At 37.4% G+C, this 23,809-nt stretch overlaps 1 protein-coding gene across 6 annotated transcripts in view; it reads left to right on the top strand.

The window, feature by feature from the left end:
- Positions 1 to 23,809, top strand: part of fgf14 (fibroblast growth factor 14) — a 144,373-nt gene that overhangs the window by 72,589 nt on the left and 47,975 nt on the right. The window contains exon 1 of one of the 6 annotated variants that reach the window (XM_067409935.1): positions 13,470 to 13,483. The exons of 4 other annotated variants lie outside the window; for them this stretch is intronic. Coding sequence is in view for 1 of the 2 variants with exons in the window: in XM_067409931.1 (XP_067266032.1) it covers positions 21,507 to 21,699 (193 nt within the window). In the remaining variant the exon portion in view is untranslated. Of the gene's footprint in view, positions 1 to 13,469; positions 13,484 to 20,514; positions 21,700 to 23,809 lie in introns of those variants that run through there. One more of the 6 variants, XM_067409931.1, reaches the window with a different exon arrangement.

Here is a 23,809-nt window from a genome sequence, read left to right as displayed (position 1 = left end):
GGGTTATTTTGTTGTCCAAAGGCCTTAATAATAATAAAAAACAAAGATATGACATCCAAAGTATGTAAAGAAGTATAACTAGATCTCTTTTATTGAATCCAAAAGGTTTTAGGTACACTCTAAAAACTAATTCAGGGGACCTTTAGTCATTACTTAAATATATATATTGTTGTGAAATAAAAAATCAAGTTCTGAAATGCTAGACTTTTTACTTGTAATTGTTATTTTATTGAGCTTGGATGACACACAAATTATGCCTATTGATTCGATATACTATCATGACTTATCATAGTTTAACATTTTCAGTTTAACATTTTCAGTTAATCAGAAATGTATTTAATTTTAAGTTCTGTTAATGTAAAATACATTCTGATGACGTGTAAAGTGTTTCATTGTTTTGAGTTGTATGAACACTTCTTTTAACTGGGCTGGGATTTATATTTCCCATCATGCTTTGCCCATGGCACTTGAAAGGGAGAGTTAATGCTAAAATTAAGTGTTATATAATGTTTTTTGCACAAGATTAATGGTAAGGGAGATTTAGCAGTAATTAGGGTTTTGTTATGCTAATTTAGAAGAGTTAATGTGGGTTTTTGGAGAGTTACCATCATGGTGACAAGCTGTGCTTGGTAAGATAATGTTACTTAGAAATGCAGTTTTGTTGTGTCCGAAAAGCGTCTTCATCTTACTTAAAACATTATGTTGGATCAACTTAAATAGTTGCATTCATGTTGACAGTTATTAAGTTCATGTTACTTTGAAATCTGTTTTTATTGTGGCAAAAAAAACCTTCTTCACCTTACTTAAAACATTATGTTGGATCAACTCAAAATATTGCTTTAAATTAGTGCAATTCTCCCAATGGGCTTAAGTTAAAAATTCTAGTGGAAAACGTTAACATGTTTTTTTTTTGTTGAAGCAATGTTTTATTTTTTAGAGTGTATTTTGCTACATATAAAAGTATTTTAAAGAATTTTGAAGTGTAAAAAGGTCATTCGGTTTAACCGTCCAAAGGCCAATACAGCCATTTAATTTATGATTTATGTATCTTAAAATGTAATAGATGTATATATTTTTATTCTGGCATGATTTTATAACATCACATATCAACATAGTGCTAAATGGTATTAAAATTATGTGTAGAAGTCGTTGTTTTGTTATGAGAAAGAATGTCCAGAAAAATTAATTTCTTTGATGTCATTCGGAGTAAACAATATAAAGGGACCATTTTGGATCAGGTCATGCGGTCACTATCATGTGACAGGATGTGACATCATTCAGACACCTGCAAAGGACCACATGGTCGTGAAGCAAAGTAACATCAGGTCATTCGGTACAACCGCTGTAAAACATGGAAAATGTTTTAATATTTTAAAAACTTGTACTAAATATAAAATGTTTGATTTTGCTAGATATCATCCTGTTAGCACTGTTTGAAAATATCTTCATTCGGTATAACCAAAAGTGTCATTTGGTTAAACCGAATGACTTTTTTGGTGACAAATTTTGTCCATCTTGTAAAAAAATGACAAAAGCAGTGTTAAATGATTATAAAAACAACATAATCTCATTGTTAACACTTAATAAAACTTCAAAATTATCTCTATTAGGTTTTTGTACACTTTTAAAAATACAATTCGTAAATGACCCAAATGCATCGCCAAGTCATCGCCACTAGGTTGTTATGAGCAAGAATTTGATGGTTCCGGTTCTTAAAGATTCCGGTTAGCGGTTTCATTTAGTATTTTTTTTTTTTTTTTGATTGTAATGATGAATAAATTTAAAAGGATTGTAAACATTTTAAAGAGAGATCCATTACAGCAATTGGATTTAAAGGGATAAATTAAAATTTTGTCATCATTTACTCACCCTAATAATGTTCCAGACTTTGAAAGGTGCCTCAGTGTTTTTATTTTTTATTTTTATTTTTTTTGGTTTGTCATTGAATGTCAATAGGATCCAATGTTGTTGGGAACCCAGTGGTTTTAAAAATATTCCCTTCTTCGAGGGAGAGAACTGTAAATGACAGCTTTTACAGTATGACAGAATTTTCATTTTTGGGTGAACTAATATTTTAATAACTTATAATAACTTATATTTTAAAAATGAATTAATTGTATTAACGTTTAATTCATTAATATTATTAATAGTAATATTATTGATTATTAAAATATATATGCAAATATTCATCATTAGTCATTTGTTTGGGATTTGGACAATACCCGTTGTGCTAAATGTTTTTAATTCATTAAAAATAACCTGCTTATAAGAGTAATTTGGTCTGGAGATAGTATTGTTTTGTCAGAGTATTTGTCTGTATTGGCTGAATAATACGCACAACCTGATTTTACCAAGTGCAACATGTTCCTGGATCCTGGAACAACATTCCAATTATCAGATTTGATTTGATCAAGTTTACAGTTTATGTCAAGTTTAGGCTAGGTGCTTCTACATCACTGTTATTCACCCATCACTTACCTTGTAGGGGTAACTTATGGGTAGGTTTAGGCTTTAGGGGTAGGGATATGGTTAGGATTAAATTTTCAGACAGGAATGTTGTTCCAGGAACAACAAAATAGGGACTTTAAATATTACATCATAGAGAACAAAGCAGAAAGCTAGATTTTTGAAGTGATACTAAAGGTGTATTCACATTGGTGAAATTTTGTGGGCAAAAATGGTCTATTGTTAATATTGTAGCAATGTGTGTCACTTTTAAACCAAGCAGCTTTAGCAGCTTAAATCAGCACATGACCAACTTGAACTCATTGTGAAATCTGCATGGGGAAATCTTTCAGCCTCATGCAGAATTCCAGATTGCGTAGATTCCTATTGAAATGACTGGATTTCCCCTGCAAAGCAATGGTAAATGTACATTTACTCATATAATACCTGCTACCATAATGCTAGGATGTTGTAGGTGGTTGCCAGGGAATTTATATTTACTTTTGTGACTCACAGAATTAGCCTAGCAACATGCTGTCACCTAACACTAATGAAATGAGGTAAAAGTTGCATCTTCCATGCAAATAACTATTTGTGCAGAGTTGCTATACCTGCAGTGTTCCGAATGAGGTTTTTTTGAAGACAGCTCAATGAATTTTGGAAAAGAGCTAAATTATCTCAAACTATGGTTCTGTATCCTGAAGAGCTACAAGCTACAGGGTTAATATAATGACAAGAGTAGACATCTTAAAAGTTCAATTTAGAGATTGGAGGACATCTTTCAGGATGGAGAAAGAGTGGTAATGGAGCATGACAGGATACATCCATTTCACAGGAGACAGATAGACAGGCAGAAAGAGAGAAAGAAACAAAGAAAGAAAGACAAATGTAGCAGCGCTCATGTTGTCTACTCCACTAGGTATGTGACCTTTTAGCACTAGCTATATATAGCCCCAAGCTAGAGGGGGGAAAACGGTGGGATTTGTCCTCTCCTTTTCTTTCCCCACCTCTTCTACCCAGGTCTCTTTGACATGTGGTCAATTCCAGCGAAAGCAAGTCTTATTGACAGGCTTAAATGAGATTGCTTCCACTCATCTATCTTAGGTAAAGATCTGCTGGCTCTTTTCTTTAGCCACAGCTACATGATGCCCATCAGGCCGTGATTTACAGCGCTAAACCATCAGCTGACATCCAGTGCTTTCAGTAAACTTCTCTTTTCACACAAATCATTTTTTAAAAATGGTCCATAAATCACTAGATACCTGATAGTCCTGAAGTCCTGGAGCCATCTTCATCACATACATTTAAAAGTGGGATGGTACAATGGAGAAGTTATCTTTTTTTAGTATCACTATTTTTATTGCTCAGATTTGGTGTTAGGGATTTAAACAAACCCCTAACCCTGCATGTCCACTGGTGCATAGTGAGCAGAGATGAACGAGTGTTGCCAATTCATTCTTTATGGGTGGCAGGCTTGTGCAGGAGACTGTAGGATTGACAGCAGAACAGAATAAGTGGTAAGAGCATATAAATGTGAGAAATGTCTTCAAAATGAGAGGCAGTGAGGTCAGTCATAGACCCAGAATGGAACTATCGGTTCCATTTACAATTTTCTCATTTGACGAGTTAGATGTGTTCCTGGGTCAACATATTAGGGACAAGCAACAGCTGTTGATGGAACGGCAACAGCGACTGAAAGTAAACCGTCAACTGCCGTAGCTAAAGAACGCAACAATCGCTAAGCAACAACAAAGAGGACAGTGTAACAGATCATTTAGTCAAGTCATCTTTATTTATGTAGCGCTTTTTACAATGTAGATTGTGTCAAAGCAGCTTTACATTGATAACTGGTACATTATTTTGGCTGCACAGCAGCTCTTAAAGAATAGTGTCAATGCAGGCAGATCAAAGCACTGTTGAATATCAAATGTCAAGTGAAATGTCAAGTGTCCCCAACTAAGCAAGCCAAAGGCAACAGTGGCAAGGAACCCAAGCTCCAACAGGTGACATCAGGTGGCAAATAGGTGTTAAAATTGAGGAAAAAACCTTGGGAGAAACCAGGCTTAGTCGGGGGGCCAGTTCTCCTCTGGCGAACAGTGCTTTGTTATGACTCAGGATGCTATCATAAGTCCGATAGGATCGCAACATTCAAAGTATTTATTTCAGTTCCATCCAGTTGAGGATCGTATTCATCACGCCGGTATGGACGGTTGTTGAGGAGCTGCGCTACTGGTTGTCGTGTCGATGAGGCTTTCACGGATGATCTAGTTGACTCAATCTCTGCTGATACTTCAGGGTTGCGTTGTGGTCGTGTCAAGGTGCAGGTCCTTGGTCTCACCTGGATACAGCCTGGATCCGGTTGACTACGGTAAACCTCGGGTTAAACAGAAAGACTAATATTAGCGTAGATGCCATTCTTCTTCCGAAGTTACGAGTACATCTGGTGTTATAGGAAGTGTTCCCAGTTTGCACATTGAGTCATTTAACATAGTAAAAAAATAAATTACATTTCAATAAAAGCAAGAGAATGGTTGCTTTTGGCATTAAATGACACATAACCATAAAACATTTACTTATCTAATCTATCATGTATTATCGACTATGGCAAATCAGCTATTCTCCCATTGTAGACAGTTCAGTAGCAGTTCAGAAGTAGCAGTTCAGTTCGCGCATGTGCAACAGAACGCCGTTGCCGTTGTATCAGCAGCTGCTGCTTAAATTACTGGAACCTTAAAGGTGCCATCGAACGTTTGATGTAATATAAGTATCCCCTGAATGTGTCTGTGAAGTTTCAGCTCAAAATACCCCATAGATTTTTTTTTAAATAATTTTTTTAACTGCCTATTTTGGGGCATAATTAGAAATGCACCGATTCAGGGCTGCGGCCCCTTTAATTGCTTGCGCTCTCCGCCCCCCAGAGCTCTCGAATCCATCATTGCATAAACAAAGTTTACACAGCTAATATAACCCTCAAAGTGGATCTTTACAAAGCGTTCGTCATGCAGCATGTTTAATCGCGTAAGTACAGTGTTTATTTGGATGTTTACATTTGATTCTGAATGAGTTTGATAGTGCTCCGTGGCTAACGGCTAATGCTACACTGTTGGAGAGATTTATAAAGAATGAAGTTGTGTTTATGAATTATACAGACCGCAAGTGTTAAAAACTGAAAATAGCGACGGCTCTTGTCTCCGTGAATACAGTAAGAAACGATGGTAACTTTAACCACATTTAACAGTACATTAGCAACATGCTAACGAAACATTTAGAAAGACAATTTACAAATATCACTAAAAATATCATGTTATCATGTCAGTTATTATCGCTCCATCTGCTATTTTTCGCTATTGTTCTTGCTTGCTTACCTAGTCTGATGATTCAGCTGTGCACAGATCCAGATGTTAATACTGGCTGCCCTTGTGTAATGTCTTTCATAATGTTGGGAACATGGGCTGGCATATGCAAATATTGGGGGCGTACACCTCGACTGTTATGTAACAGTTGGTGTTATGTTGAGATTTGCCTGTTTTTTGGAGGTCTTTTAAACAAATGAGATTTATATAAGAAGGAGGAAACAATGGAGTTTGAGACTCACTGTATGTCATTTCCATGTACTGAACTCTTGTTATTCAACTATGCCGAGGTAAATTCAGTTTTCAATTCGATTGCACCTGTAATTAGTGGACTGTGGTAACTTTTAGTGAAATAACAAAATAATTTTACTTGGCTTTCATTTGTGTTAATTGATAGTGGCTTCACAAAGACATATTTTATAAATGATAAAGTAACTGTAAGTTTTGTAGCTTTGATATGTGTATATGTTCTTAGCCTATTTTTTCTTCCTCCCATAGTTGAACCTGTCATCATTAATTCATATCATTTAAATCCTGATATTTTGCAGAATGTCAAATAAGCTCTTTTTACAGAGAAGTGGCAGTGGTTCCCAAGGCTTCTGAAGCTATAAAGTAGCTTTATGCGATGAACAGACACAAACATAATATAAAAAACAGTCTGAGTGTGTGTAAACATGAATATTTGAAAGTTACAGCATAGAGGAAGGTAAATTTTGGTTTGTTTCTCACACAAAACCATTGTGATTTTAATTTTTGGGCAAACTATAACTAAAAGAAAGTGCTTTGTATGGCTAGGTGACCTTGTCAGTGTTGTGATGATCAGGGGACATGTGTGAGAGGAAGATAAATATATAAATCCATTAACTACATGATTGGAAGGCAAATTAAACATGCAACAGCGATAGATGGATCAATTAAAAACCCTGATGTGTTTAATGAATGACATGGTTAACAGATATTCTGTATTCCCAACTTGCAGTGGGCGCAAGCTCTCCATCTCACCTTCATATCAAACAAAGCATTTAATTCTCTCACAGTCTGTGTGAAAGTGTCGCACAGTATGTATGTAGTAATTTGTGCCAATACACACACGCACACACACACACACACACACACACACACACACACACACACACACACACACACACACACACACACACACACACACACACACACACACACACACACACACACACACACACACACACACACACACACACACACACACACACGCATGCACTCCTGTCAGATCGCATTTGGCTTCAGGCTGTAATCCATGTTGTGGGGTTCAAAGCAGTGAGCACCTACAGAGAACCGTCTGTATTATATAACTTTTGGAAGTGAAATAATACACTCCCTAATGACATGCGCCAAATGATCTTCTTGCTGATGATGTCATAGCAGGGTGAGGACAGGACAATAGATCAATCTGCATTTCACCGCACAACAGCTCTGTCGGCCAGGACACAGTGCCATTACCTAATGATTCTGAATGTGAGAAATGGCGCCTGCAGCAGTTCACAGGAAGCATGTCATCCAGCTCCACACCAGATGTTTCCTTTTCCTGAAAGTGCCGGCGTGTGTTGCATTTGATGACACTTACAGTTTTTTACAGACGCTAGGACACATTTTTCAATACTTAGGTCACTTTTGCAAAACTCTTCACACAGTGAGCACAACAGAAGTCTATGTGGGCTAAACTGAGGATCATTTATCATTGCTTTGGCACAAAATGCATTCATTGACTACATCTCTCAAATTTCATGAATTCTTTTCTCACTCAGACACAACAACTGCCAAAACTCTGTGTACGTACAGGCCAATTTGCACACGCTTACATACTGTTTTCAAAACTGTTAAACTTGTGTTCAAAACAGTAACATAATACAAAACTGAATAAGACAGCAATTTGCTGCATTCCTACAGTAATATTTTAATGAAATATATTTTAAATCTTAAAATTAAATGCTATAAAAACAATTGAATTGTATCTGTATCAGTGGATGGTGTGTATACAAATTCTTGTATTTTGGAATTATAAAAAATTATAAAAATAAATAAACGACATAAAATATTGACGAATTCTGCATCACGTCTGATTCATTCCAGTAACATATATTGCAGTGAATTATAAACAGAGATGTGTCCTTGTTTTACACAAGAAAACATTGTATAATGTTACATGTTGTTAGTGTTTTTTAGGTCATTGTTTTGTGGGTGACAGAGTGTGTTTGTCGGCTGTCAACCTTTGCTAGTGTTCTGAAAGAATGAGTTGATTTGAGACCTGAATACAGTGTTTTGGTAGATTTAGTGCATTTTGAATGTGAAATGAACTGCTTTGCCAAGCTGAAAGTTGGTTAGGAGAACTGTGTGAAGAGTTTTGCAAAAGTGACCTAAGTATTGAGAAATGTGTCCTAGCGTCTGTAAAAAACTGTAATATGCATGAAAACCTGATTTCTGTTTTGTTTAATTGCGAAGAGCATGTGTGTTTAAATTGTGGCTACAGTCTTTCACATGTCAGTGCTGTGCTTTGCGTGCTATGATTAAATCAGTGAGGAACTGTTTGCAGTCTCTGCAGTGATCCCCCCCCCCCCCTTGAATCTTGAAGTAGCCCAATCTGACCACTTGAGGGCATCTTTGCTGTCTTAAACATGCATATAAAGGCCCTTTTTTGTGCTATCTGCCTTCAATCTTCCTTTTTTATTCACTAGTACAGTAATTTTAAGGCAAATAATGTATTTGCAGCACATTTGTGTTAGAACAACACATAAGACACATAATCTACAGTAATAGCATTTCTAGACAAGTTGCCAAACTGCTTTAACTATAGGGGGACCTCAACATGGAACCTATACGTCAAGCGGCTGTTTATGATGTTATGGTGAGTGTTGTCAGTTGTATTATAGTCATGATTCAGCTGGAAGGCTGAAAGAGTCATTACAGTATGACATAATGGATAATGGCTGTCATGAGGGATTGTTTAGCCACATTTTGCAGTTTGTGTCTGATTTCCCTTTGATATCACTGAGCTGGTCTCTGCTGTGCTCTTGACCTCCCTCTTGTGGTTTTATAACAGCATAGCATAAAACAAACATTCATCACCATTGAAAATAAAGATTTCTGAACACTTACTGTTCACATTGGAGTGCTGTTATTTTTCTATGTGTGTGTGTGTTTGGGTGGGTGCTCCCATTTCCCAACAAGGACTTCAAGGACTTCTTCTAATATCCTACCTTTTCAGTATTGCTTTCACAAATGTTAGTAATTTCCATTTCTATATGGAGCTCAGTAAAGAAATTCTTTGGATTTCAGCCATTTGCAATTTAGCTGATCTGACTGTAAGAACTATAAATCATTGTTTGCAGGTGATTAAGCCCCTAATCACATAAACCCTTTATATAATTTGTGTCATTGTATCAATTTATATAATTTAGGTCTCATAGGTCCCTTTGATTACTTAAAGTTTTTTATTTAGGTTTTTTTACATTTAAAAACCTTCACCACACTTAAAGGGATAGTTCATCCAAAAATGTTTTGTTCACTTATTGTCAAATTTTATCCATACCTGTATGACTTTCCTTCATCCATCGAACATAAAAGATGAATTTTTAAACATTATCCTGGCTGCTCTTTTCAGACGAAACATCGTCCGAAGCTTTTTGATAATTTTGTATTTGTTTTTTTTGTATAATTTTTGTTTTCCTATAATAGCCATGGGTAGCAAAATACAATCTCTGCATAGCTATTCTCTCTTTCTCTCAGGGGAAGTGGTGATATGGATCTCGGAGCTGCTTCTGATATCCAGTGTTGCTCTGTGTCTGTTGTGGGAATGACATTTAAATGTGTGTTTTCCTTCTAGGGAGAATCTGTTTGCTGTAAATATGTCAGAGAGAGTTTATCACGGGTGCATAATGGCTGGTTTGTGTTTGCTGTGGTTGTAGACACACTGTAAACGAGCAGTGTTTTGAGCAGTGTGTGGCGAGGTTATCGTATGCTTTCTGGAGATACAAACTGTGGAAGTGTTGACTGTGTGCGTATCTTAGTTCACACCTGTGCTACGATCACTAACAGTATTAAGTGCGCTTCTGCCTGTTGTAGACCAGACGCTAGACAGCTAATCTCTTTTCCTGGCTGATGAGAATGGTCCAGGGCTGGTCTTTGTCTCTGTGCTCTCTGCAGCTGACCTTCCCTTGGCTTTTAGCACCTGGTCAGCAGTTTTTCAAGCCTCTGCAGAACTTAAGGTTCCTCTGCAGGGACACAAAAGCATTAAACCTTTTAACTATTGAGGCCAAGATAAACTGAGCCTTGGATTAGATTGTAATTTATTGTATAAATGGGGCAACACAAATACTATAGGATTATGCAACATTAGAATGGATATTGTGAAGCAAGAAATGTTTGTGATCAACTTTTTCTGTCAAAACAAAAACAAAAAAAAAACCCTGCTGTATTAAAGTGAGGGCTTTCAACCAGGGGTCCCTGAAGGTCCCTGCGAAGAGGATATATAAAACATATACTGTAGAATTTTCGGAAACATTTTACAAAAGGTGTTTGTTCAAGGGATAGTTCACCAAAAAATGAAAATTCTGTCATGATTTACTCAGCCTCAAGTTGTTCCAATCTTATAGGCAGGGACGTGCACAGGAATTTTGAGGGGCAGTTGCTCTGACCTAAAAAAAGGGCACTCCCCTACCAACGCCAACCCACCCCCCCCCACCCCCCACGGGCTATATGAAGGACTGAGAATAACCGTGGTATTATTTTTCTAATAATTCAACGGCCCGTCGTCAATTATTCATTACTTGAATCACAGCTTAAATAGTGTTTTGACATCGACACCCCAAGTGCATTTTACCTCAACCTTGCGTCTAGTTAACTTTCTAAAGTAGAAATCGCTTCTCGGGTCGACATTAACACACTGACAAAATTATATTCAGAATTAAAAATATTTTTATACCACTTTTTAATGTGTGATTGTGTAAAGGTTTTCACGAGATACCAACCTTTCGCGAACTTGCTTCCAACACTCCATGCTTCTCATGGAGGCGCGGTGTGCACGGAGGGGAGGGGCTGTGCGCGCGCGAGTAGTGAGAGAGACGAGTGAGTGAGAGACGCAGGGAAATGAAATGCAGCTGAACGTTTGCTCTATGAAAGACATTGACAAAGACGAAAAATAAGGACATTTAATCTATAATTTTATTTTTATTTTAGTTAGTTTTGCCAAACACACATTACAGTTTTGGTTATCGTTTTTTGTAATGCCTCGTTTTTATTTTTATTTCAGTTAATGACGGTGTTTTTTCCCACCTAGTTTTCGTTTTTTCGTCCGTTTTCGTTAACGATTATAACCTTACTCACCTTTCCGACAACGTTAAGTCGTCTCACCCGACAACCGCGACAATCTCCTTCTAGTGCCGCTCATGCAGGCTCAGCTCAGGTGCCGGTCGCGTGCAGCGCTGCAGCCAATGAAACAGAGTTTGCCCTTCCCCTACTGACTTTCACTTTCGGACGGGTGCCCAAATATGGAAGTGAATGAGGCTTTGCGATTTTTTTTTTTTATCTAGGCCTACGTGAAATTCTGCATCTATTGTACGATTTTTTTTTTCCACCTCGGAAGGGCAACGTGAGTCGAGAAGGGCATATGGGCAGTTGCCCGGGCAACCTGAGCAACCCCCCTGTGCACGTCCCTGCTTATAGGCATTTCTTTCTTCTGAAGATATGAAGAATATGGAAAGAAATTTTGAAGAATATGGTTAACCAAGCAATTGATGGGCCCCATTGACTTCCATAGTATGGAAAAATACTATGGAAGTCAGTGGGGTCCATCAACTACTTGGTTTCTGACATTCTTCAAAATATTTTCTTTTGTGTCCAGCAGAGGTAAGAAATACATACAGGTTTGGAGCAACTTGAGGATGAGTAAATCATGACAGAATTTTCATTTTTGGGTGAACTATCCCTTTAAACTTTAGTTAATGCAATAGCTAGCACAAATCTTTTTTAATGATATTTAATAAAAGTATAATTTTCCTTTGTTTGTTGATGTTCATACATGGTGCAATAACTAATGTACACTTTTTTCTTTTAATGTGTTAGCAAATTTTGAAATGAACCAAAACTGAGTAATAAATGCTGTAGAAGTATTGTTAATTATTACTTCATATTAAGTTAAATAATGTTAACAAATTAAACCTTATTGTAAAGTGTCAGAGTGTTTCTAATGCCATTTTAATGCCATATAACTATTACCTAATTTATTAACTTTTTAACATTCTACTAACTATAAGTAACTTTGCAACTACATGTCAACTACCAGTCATTAGAGTATTAGTAGACGGTCTGCTTAATATCTGCTAACACTTTATTTTGATAATAATAACTTTGCAAGTATATGTCAACTTATTCTACTATAATCCTAACCCCTAATAATCTACTAATACTCTGAGAGTTAGTTGACATGTAGTTGCAAATTAATGAGAGTTAGTTGACATAGTTGCAAAATTACATATAGTTAATAGAATGTTTAAAGTGGACTATCAAAATAAAGTGTAACCTAAAGAGTTACTATGAAGTGTTATAAAGTGAAATTAATGTATAAAATAATGTCATTTAATGTTCCACACCCGTAAGACCTTCGTTCATCTTCAGAACACAAATTAAGATATTTTTGATTAAATCCGATGACTCAGCAAGGCCTGCATAGACAGCAATGATACTTCCTCTCTCAAGATCCATAAAGGTACTAAAAACACATTTAAATCAGTTCATGTGAGTTCAGTGGTTCTATCTTAATATTATAAAGCAAAGAGAATATTTTTTGTGTGCCAAAAAACGACTTTTTGACAATATCTAGTGATGGCCGATTTTAAAACACTGCTTCAGAGCGTTCTGAATCTTTTGAGTCGAATGAGTGATTCGGATTACGTATCAAACTGCTGAAATCACGTGACTTTGGCGCTCCGATCCACTGATTTGATTTGTAAAGCTCTGACGCTTCAAGAAGCAGTGTTATGAAAAAAGAAGAATGGTCACTATTCTTTTTCTCACACAAAAATTATTGCTTTACAACTAATCTGACTCCAATGCTACATGTTGACACTCACAGCCTGCACTAGGTTTTTGTTGACGTAGCTTCAGCTTTCTCATTGTTTGCCATTCCAGATCAGTTTTCAAGGGAAGCGATATTTAATTCTGCAACAAAAGGTACAGTTTCTATTGATCTGTGGTTTTGCTCATTTTAAATGAGTCTCACTTAGGTATAATATTACAACACAGTGATTTAATTAAGGCGGTATTAATATTTCAAGCAGGTTCAAGGATTTCAGCACTGATAAGCCCTGTGTGTGTGTGTGTGTGTGTGTATGTGCTTTTAGAGTTACTTCTGTGCTACTCTGCATGGGGATACATTGACAAATGGATCAAGGCTGTTCATGAGAGATTCATAAACCTTCCTCAGAGGAATATTGACTCAACTGCCATGTGTTTCTAACACATTATAATCTGCCCCTGTCATTCAAAATAGCTGACATGGACATATTACACTATAACAAATGTATGTTGTCAGTGTGCAAATTCATTATGCATTCCATTTCAGCCAAGAGAGCAAATCCTTGGGAGCAAGCTAGGGTAAAAAATCATCCGTCATGAAGCGAAAACGAGTGGGGAAAAAAATCCACTGAGCTATAGTAAGTTGACCAACAGGGATTTTCCATGTAACTGCTGAAACAGGCGGTCCAGAGAAAAAGGTTCAGATTAGGGATGGGCATTAGACTAAGCAGCTTGCTTGGTATTAGCATTCAATGGATGTACCTAATAGAAATCCCATTTATCTCATGAATTGTAGGAGGCACTGATGTGTATCTCTCTCTCCAGCTTCCATGCTTATTGTCTCAGTCTCTCTTTCTTATGTTTGCCAGATTTGCCATTTTAAATAATGTGTGTGTTTTGTATGTAGGGGTTTGTGTGGGTGTCCCACAGGCCTTTGTTAGGATTTTAGGTGGGTGTGTTCTTACTTGATTTTATTTGGTTCAGGCCAGCGCAAGAAACGGGCCATAGCATGTGGTGTGTGGGTGCGAAAACACTGCGGACGGTATATTGAAGGGACGTTCCCTGTGTGCCAACTTCTCCTTTTAGGGCTTTCTCACTCTCTCACACTCTAACTGAGTCTGTCATCATGTTTGAACAGCTCACATGTCACTGCAGACTGTAGGTAGGCTGCATTTTACCCTTGGGCTCCAGTTTGAGATGAATATGTTTGTTTTTTCATAATATGCCAGCCAGTCTTTCCTGCACTGTTTTTCAGATGCCAAGTCATGCCCGAGTACAGTGAAATAATTAGAAATGTCTTCTGCTCTCAAGCACAACATACTGTACAATTTGACTCATGATCTGGTTCAACATACAGCATGAACAGTGTAGTCAAATGACTCTAATGATCTGGTTCTTTTTGTGAATCAAAAACATGCAGCACAAGCAGTGTAGTCCAATTCACAAAAAAAAAAAAAGACTCTTATTATTTGGCTTTTTTGTGACTCAGAAGCATACAGCATAAACAGCGAAGTCCGATTCACAAACAAATGACTCTTATGATCTGGTTCTTTTGTGAATCAAAACATACAGTGTTGTTCAGTTTATAAACAAATGATTCTTATTTGAATTAAAAACATACAATGCAAGCAGTTAGTCTGATTAATGAACAAATGACTTATGATACATTTTTTAAAATGAAAAACATACAGCAGGAGAAGTGTAAACCAATGAATCATGAACAAATGACTTATGATCCAGTTCTTTTTGTGAATCAAAAATATGCAGCATAAACAGTGTAGTCCGATTCACAAACAAATGACTCTTATGATCTGGTTATTTTGTGAATCAAAACATACAGTGCCAACAGTGTTGTTCAGTTCATGAACAAATGATTCTTATCTGAATTAAAAACATACAATGCAAGCAGTTAGTCTGATTAATGAACAAATGACTTGTGATCCAGTTCTTTTTGTGAATCAAAAACACGCAGTGTAGTCTCATTCACAAACAAATGTTTCTTATGAGCTGGGTCTTTTAAAGAATAGTTAAGACTTAAGAGAGACGGGTTGAATCCTTCACTGAATTGAATCAATCAGAGCGAATGAATCAACACATGACTTGCTTATTAAACTGCAAGTTATCATTCTTTTCAGTGATGTCTGTATCATTTATTATTTATATGTATTTCTAAAATGAGCAGCTCTCTGCTGTAAAAGCAGAGCTGTGTAGGAAACACCGATGTCAGCTAACGGTGACTGTGCACTGGACCTCGATGTTCCCTAAAACTGAAAAGAGCGCATTTTAGATAGCGTGGGTCTTTATAGCAGTGCTTTAACTTCAACTAAACAGAACTGAAGATAATTATCATTCCAGGGGTTTCTCAAGGCTATACGCTTTTGGCCTATTTTGTGTGCTTGGAGGTCCCTTGGGTTTCCACGGGGAGATTACTTTGCAGAGTCCTTCCCTTTTCTCTCTCACAGATCAGAAAGAAAGAGGGCTTTCCAGGCAGAGAATCAACTCATTTAAATTCACAGTCTCTGCCCGGCTTTCTCGGATGAGCTTTTTTCTTTTTTTTTGCTCCAATGCTGACAAGACACTTTTGAATGTTGCATACTTAAAACCGGATCAAAGGACACGCAGAGACGTGAGCAGAATTTTTAACTCTTGTTCAAGGGAGCAGCTCTGTCTATATCCATCTCTTTGGAGCTCATCCTAGCATTTCCCACCCCCCTGGTGGGAGTAATGGCGTGTGATGCGTTGTGTTCTTCTCTGTCATTTAGACTACATTCTCTCACAGTGTTCTGAGAAATTCACTCTGCTCTCACTGTTCAGGGGTCAGTGATTAGCCAAAACTGAAGCTGATACATCACTGAGCACTGCTCTTCTCAGTACAATATGGAACACATGTCAACAGTGACTACAAACAAATGACATTTTCAGGACCCCCCCCCCCCCCCCACCACCACCACCACTACCACCACACACACAACTGCAGTAATGTCATGAAACCTTTTACCATTCTCAGATTTCAGTGAGAAACCACAACTAAAAATGACATTAGGAAATCACAAAACCACTTTACACATTCAAAGGTGTCGAAGATTTCACGTAAGACAGAATTCCCAATGTTCACACATACTGAGACTGGTGTCATGTGCCAGTAATAGAAGAAAGCTATGTACTAGTAATAGAAGAAAGCTAATTTTCTGAGTAAAAAGTGTGTGGTGCTTTGCCATTGGGTCTTCTGGGTCATTACCAGGGTTGTGACAATTGCTGTGCATTTGTTAACGTGTTACTAGAGTGTTTATTATGTAGATTGTATGTCCAATCACTAAGAAAAGTAACAGCATAACTCTGAACAATAACAATAAATAATACAATTCTTACATTTTGATCTCAACAGTGCCAGAAAATACAGTATATTATTTAGTAAATATAATGTATTTTGATTGCTTATTGTTAGGCTACGGCAGTTTTTGGCCCCTGATAAAATGTCTGTAGTTGAAGGATATGTATGGTTGTTTACAGAGAAGTGTCCTTGCTCATTTTACTACATTAAGATACATTTGACATTCTCACCTCTGTAATGAGATTTGTTGTTGATATTTAAATGTCAGGCTTAATGGAAAAACCCTCAAGCTCAAACAGACTTGTATTGATTTGCTGGATCTTCTTTGTTCTCGTCTCATTAATCTACAATTTGATTTAACACATGTGCTTGTCTTACATTGGCTTTTCGCTTGATTTAGAGACTTTTATATTTTCATAATGTAGAATAACACTGGCTTGTACATAAAGCCATACAGCCTATGCAAATCAGTTTTTACTTAAAGTGAGAGAATGATATATATATATATATATATATATACATACTGTAATCATCCTTAGTTATGTGTTTAAATTAACAGATCATGTCCAGTTATCATCTGGTTATTTCACAGATATGGTTATTTCGTCATTTTGTGTGAACATGACTTCACTTTTGGCAGTCTGATTAAATAATAGCTGAATAAAAAGTTATTAAAATTATGTTATTGCTTCTGGCTTGTTAATCACTTTGAAAGTGGAAGGTGAAGTTGTTGAGTGCATTTCATTATGGGATACAGAATCCCACGCAGTGTCCTCTGCTTGTGTACTGCGCATTTTGCCAAATGTTGTAGGTCATTCCATGCAAACAGAACATTTGCAAACTGTGCACAGTATACATATTGCATACAAAATAATATGAGAAATATGGTAATATGTCATTCAGAATATACACATGGCTTTTAGAAAGATTTAAGTAATATTGTCAATTATTAGTACTCATTTTGAAGTAATCTGGTTCTAAAATGAAATGACACTTTGCTGCTATATTGTAGATGTAATGAGAATAAAACTTTTTTTTATATAAGATAGCCATTTGGTTTAATACTATATATACAATAGTCTAATACTATTGTATATATCTTTAATGCTGAAACAGCCATTCAGTATCACCAGAATTACTGTAATGTTGTTTATGGGACTTGGAATTGCTGTCTAGATTTTTCTTCAGTTAGTGTAAAAAAAAAAAAAAATCTGGAAAATGAGAGATTGATATTTTTTTTCTCTTACTTTTGATATATCCTCCAGTAATTCCCTCAATATGAGAGAGAGTCATTCTCCACCACTTAAACAGTAAACTCATTTCTCATTTTCCTTTTAATCCTGTGATTTGTTACTCCCAAACACTCTGCTTTATTAGCTTAAGCCGTTCAAGTAGATGATGGTGAGATTTCTGTGCGAAACACTACATTCACTGCCACATTCAAGTCGTAGAGCCTCACTGTCTTCAGCTTCTCAGAACGGTGACATTCTTCAAGCCGATTAAACCCTGTTGTCAACAACACTAACCAAAAATCATTACTTTCTCCTCAATTAAATTAAACTTCCTCTCCCACCCCAACAGTGTGAAACAATTTGATTTAAACAAAGCGCTAAACCTCCTGTTTTCTTTCTGTATGACGTTAACTCCAATTTACAACTGCTGTCATCATGACAGCTAATAAAAGCGGGACGACCCTAAAGGCTTCCATAGTGATACAAACTATCGACTTGTTTATTTGGTGTCTCTGTCTGCTGTGACATTTCTTGAAGTAAGATGTAGTTCTCCCGTTCTCATCGCTCCACTGAGCTTTGGTGCATTTGTAGTTCTTATTCCCTTCAACCTCTGTCTCATCCATCTTTCTTTCCCTTTGATATAGAGCACTAAACATTTGTATAGAGCAGAAGTAGCGCCTTTTTTTTTTTTTTTTAAAGACTAGCTGTCCATTCTCTTTGATGGTGTTGTATCATATGACATTTACTAGAATGACCATGTTTCCTTCATCTTGTCAGCTAATGTTCATAAAAGACCAGGTGGATGACAGCGCGGGAGGCTGGAGTTGGCTCACGTTTAAATAGCAGTTAATTAGTTCTACATCAAAAGTGCTTCTCTTGAATTACACATCTGTTCTCTTATGATCTTTGAGCTTTGCTGTTCGCATGGGCACCGCTGCACTAAACTCTAGGTAAAATTGAGCAAAGTACAGAACACTTCAGCTCATCATAATTAAAAGTTCAAAGTGGAACATTGTTATTTAAGAGTTTGCCTCTGAAGTCTCGGAGGAGATGGTCTCAGCCGGCTGAACAGCAATTGTTTGGGGCAGATCTTACTAATAATGTTATCTGTGAGTATAGACCCTATAAATGGGGCCATGTCATTGACAGGCAGGCAGGGAAATGTGCTGTTACTTCAGTTGAATGTGCAATGGGTTTACTATGGAGTCTCACACGTTCAGAAGGAGAAAGCATGTGGGTATGTGCACACTCTCATATTCATGACAATGCAGCTGTCTCTCTCTGTTTTTATTTTGATTCAGAATTTAAATGCTTGTTTCCTATTCTGTCATTGGGTTTGCTGTGTAGTCCATTTGCCATCTGATTGCTTCCTTTTATTTTGAGTAAACGCTTCTGAAGCGTAAAGTTTTCTGCCATACACTAAAGATTAAAAGGCAATTTTGTATTCATGAGACTCAGAAGTTAAGTAAAAATATGCCACAGGCATGTTCTTTCATTCCTTTTTTTTGTAGTTTGTACCGCAGTCTCGTTGATTACTGACTTTTTTTTTATCTTGCATAATCGCTTGTTCTTTTTCAGTGCACAAAGTCATGTTGTCAGACTGTAATACCTCTATTTGTGTCATGTTGCTTGCAATGTTGTTTTGCATTTACTATATAAATGATAAGCAGCTGCATAACTTGAATTAATAAGCTATTAACCAAAATGATTGCATTATATAATGCTTTATATCATCAGTTGATGTACATTAAAAAGGCTTTTTGATTCATATAATTTCAAATATATATACATTTGAATGTCCATGAAGTACAGATGTGTTGGATTGCTTATTCATGAAACCTAGTGATCTGTCTGTGCATATGCAAAAAATTATGCAGTCTGTCTGTAAATAAATGGAGTCATAGTTAAGCTGACAGTGTCCGCTGCTGGCGGCTGCACAAACTGCAGTGTCTGTCTCACCGGCAATGATGCAGTCAGTTTAAGCTCTTAATATTTTAGCAGTCTGGTATTTCTGTGCTCATATGATTAGTTTAAGTATGATTATCTGACTATTTCATTTTAATACAATAAGTCTCTTGTGAATGTATATGAATGCGTATATTATTTAAATGCATGCTCCATATATATATTTTTGTATTTTCTCTGTAATATGCTCAAGCAGTGACCGGTGTTGAAATACCATTCCAGAGTCACTGTCTGTCTATTTAGGTGGAAGGGGTTGAAAAACAGCAGGGGGATGAAAGACTGAATATTTCATTGCAGTGACAAACAGCAGATGGCCCTCTTGAGTTTTTTTTTTTTTCTCCCTCTCTCTCTCTCTTTTAAATTCCTCCTCTGTGATTGTGTTTCTCTGGTGATATTAATCTAAATGAGAAAATACTGTGTTATTGGGGCATGATATTAAATTGGCACCCCAGCCCTTATCGCAACACTCATTACCATATGATTCAAGAAACAGGCGACTGATAAATGTAGGCCTGTAGCAAAAACACATGCACTCATCCGCACAATGCGTTACGTAGGTGTGTTTGTCTAAAGCAAAGGGGGTCTCAAAAGCACATCAGAGGTGTGCAGTAGTCCTGGTTCATTTTGCATTCCTGGGGCGTGTCGTGGAAATTAATTTCTCAGACATTCCGTTCTCAGGCTCATGAACATGAAAGAAATTGTGCTTGAGGATAGTTCCTAATACACACAATCCAGTGAAAAATACATGTTTTTCTGCGTCTCAAGTCTGTGGAATTAGAATAATTATATATTCTGGCATCTTAATATATTTTTTGGCGCCTGTCAAATGCTTATAGCTTCTATAAACACTAAATTAGACTATATCAGATAAATTAAATATTTTTTAATGTAGGCTAAATGTCATCGAATCTTATTATCAGCTCGTGCACACCGAGAACAGTCCTTCCTTGCAGAAATATACGGACATTAAGTGAAGGGTGGGTTTTGTTCTCGTCTTTGAAATGATGGCAAAGGAGGAGTTTGTCGTTAAGACTTGTTGATGATCAGTGAGGCTGAGGCGGGAAGCGCGTGGTCGTTAAGACTTGTTGATGCCGTTGATCTATGAGGCTGAGGCGGGAAGCGCGTGCGCCTCAGTCGCTCCGTTTGGAGACGCTAAATGAGCTCGAGTTGGAGGATGAAGAGGAGCATTTCTTGAATACGTTTTCTTTCCGGGCTAACGTTAGCACCTATGCTGCACATTCGTGTACTCCAGCTTCTGGAAAAGACTTTTTTATTTGAGTTTATTTATTTGGTCGTTCCTGTCACACCGGGTAGACGTCATTCTCACCGGAGCCGCTCAGCCTTGCTTACATTTTTCCCTCACAAGACATGCTGCTTTAGAAAAGGAATAAAACGCACGTCGTTATTGAATAACCACGCGACCTAGAACATGGGACTGAATGGGGAGTGATCGTCTGAATCAACAATAAACATCTCCGCTGCAACTTCGAGTCACCGTCGTTACGCCGTCGGAAGATGTGTGAACGTTTGAACAGAACCGGCGTGGATATCTGCTAAACTTGGTGAATATGTGAGACATGAATATGTGTAGTCGCAGGGCTCCACCTGGGAGACGAAGGTGGTCGCGTTTCTCCGCTTGACAGCTCAGAACGAAAAACGCTTTGTTTGTTCAGACTCCGGGAGTGGACGTCGCTGCCCAGGGTGCTGAATTTCATCAGGACCGGGTCAAACATAAAGGAAGGAAAGTGACGGATCGGAGAGACTCTCAAGCGTGACGTGAATATATTTTCATATCCCATATTTTGGAGGAGCCGGGCAACTCATGTCATAATCATTCCGAAAACCATTGTGCAATCAGGAATGAAAAGTAACCTGCGTGACTTCGAAATGAACATTGGAGAACATGTGAAATACGGACAGTTGAGTAACACTTCACCTTTGTATTCATTATGCTAATTCAGTGTCTTATTTCGCCATTCGTGATGTGTGGATCTCTTTGATCATCGTCCGTGCATTTCAGACGGCAGAGCACACAAACAGTCGCAAAAATGGGACAATAATTGAAACAGATCGGGCGGTTTGTTGTTGTCTGTGCTTTGTGTGTAAGGAGTTCAACAGCCCTGTTTTTGAGACATGGCAGCGGCGATTGCCAGCGGTTTGATCCGCCAGAAGAGACAGGCACGGGAGCAGCATATAGACCGACCATCCACCAACAGAAGGAGAAAAAGCCCAAATAAGAATAAAGGGCTTTGCAATGGGAACCTGGTCGACATCTTCTCCAAAGTGCGAATCTTCGGCCTCAGGAAACGCAGACTACGACGACAAGGTGTGGGAAGTTCCGTACACAAACCATAATTGTGCACATAAGAAGTCTATGCTATGTCTAATGTCTTGAGATAATACGCCCACATTTTTCATTTTCACATTCAGCTTTGACAACATGGTTTATCTCGACGAGAATAGCTTGTAGAGTTTGTATTGTGTCTTGACAGATTTCTTTGACAGGCATTTTTATTTTCATCTGTCTACAAAAATCTGTCATTATTTTGAACACAAATTGTTAATTCAGTAATAAGGCCACGCGTTCAATCTATGTACGTCATGCTTTCAAAATAATTCTCAGTATTTTCTCCTCCGTTTTTTTTAAGGCCACATATATCAGTGCTAGATAGGATTTTTATACTAGGCTAGATTGTTTGAAATATTCTGAGATTTGGCAACCTCTCTCCCAGTCTTTGCTATACCCTTGAGAGGTGTTGATGTTGAATTATTGGCATGTTTCAATGTATGCAAGTAAAGCAGCAGGTGCCCAACGTGTTGCATGAAAAAAAAATGCTACCACTATATCACACCATCAGTAAACAACATCCAATGACAGCTTATCTTAATGGAAATGCCATTGACACAATATTCAGTTTAGGTAAGATTAAAATGAAAATGAAAATGCAGGCTTCCTGTCACCCCACAGCAATAGAGACATGTTCAGATAAAAAAAAAAAACGAAATGAAAAATATTTATTATAAATGTTAGTACATTTTAATCATACAGCACTTTTATATATCAATTTTATTTACATAGAGAATATATTTATATAATCAGAAAATAAGCAATTTCCCAAGATACAAACAATCTTATAAATTGACAGTCAGTTCATGAAAAATCTTATATCATAGAGTTAATATGTTAATGTATAATCACGAACCAGAAAATATTTGTGTGTGTATTGTGTGTACATTTTTGGCCTGCATGCAGAAAAACAAAAACAAACAAACATTGTAGGCTGGAAACTTTTCCAATAGATGAGCTACAGTCTGATAAAACTATATTAGAGGTGGCGATTTGGCATACTCTATATCATGGTACCTGTCAGAGATGTCCAGGGGGGAATCTTGCACAAATAAGTAGTGAGTAAAAGATGTAGCTGTTGCCAGGAGAAACTGCGAGTGATGAATTAGCCCTGCAACGTCTCGACTAACGTGCACCTGTGACGGCCATCTTATTACAGATGGCGAACAGCTCATGGCCTCCCCTTTACACTCCTAGGTTTAACTTTTTTGGAAAGCTGCTTCTTAGAAATCTTGTAGGTCAACAATGTCACTATGTACAATTGAAAACATTTAAATATGGTGTCTTTAAGCATTTGCTGTTTAAGATGACTTCCAGTGCTCCCAGCTGGTTAGACAGCCACTTTTGAGTCCTTCTGCCTGTTGCGTTGTTGCCTGAGTTACTTTTGACGGAGCACCCCCTGGGATTTACCTCATTAATTTCCCATTGCAGCTAGATTTACAAAATCTTCAGTGAGCATTTTCACAGCCTTGAGGGCTCACCAGGGGCTCTATGAAGCTGAGCGTTAGCCTGCCCACCCTCCTAGGCTCTTTCACATGTAGCTTGTGTACTCAGGAGAAATAATGGTTAGCTTAGTGGTGGTAATTTAGTAGTGGTCACAAGAAGGACACTTTCAACATAGCTTTTGAGCACAGCCATCGTACGAGGCGGTGAGATGCTACATTCGTCTCCATTTTAACTCTTACTTTTAGGTCGTGACATGCAGGCAATAGAAATATTCCCCAGAGAAAGGAAAAGCATGTACAGACCATGAACTAAGACATTTTGCCTTGTGGCAGTGTAGTAACAGAAATCAGAGAAGACAGACCTCTGCAAGCGTATCTTTCGTGTCCTTTAGGTTTGTCAAACGAACAATGATAATAATGTGCAAAATCAGACTGCCAAAAGAAAGGTAAAACATTTTTTTCCTCCTGCATTTGGAGTGCTAGTGTGGACCACAAGCTTAAAAAATGGTTAGTTCACCCAAAAATGAAATTTCTGTCATTAATTACTCACCCTCATGTCTTTCCACATCTGTAAGACCTTCGTTCATCTTCAGAACACAAAATAAGATATTTTTGATGAAAGCGTTATTTTTGTTTTGTTTTTG

This window comes from Chanodichthys erythropterus, chromosome 14, assembly GCF_024489055.1.
Source record: "Chanodichthys erythropterus isolate Z2021 chromosome 14, ASM2448905v1, whole genome shotgun sequence".
Taxonomy (NCBI): Eukaryota; Metazoa; Chordata; class Actinopteri; order Cypriniformes; family Xenocyprididae; genus Chanodichthys; species Chanodichthys erythropterus.
The sequence above is the reverse complement of the archived record's forward strand: the minus strand, read 5'-3'. Positions and strand labels throughout refer to the sequence as shown.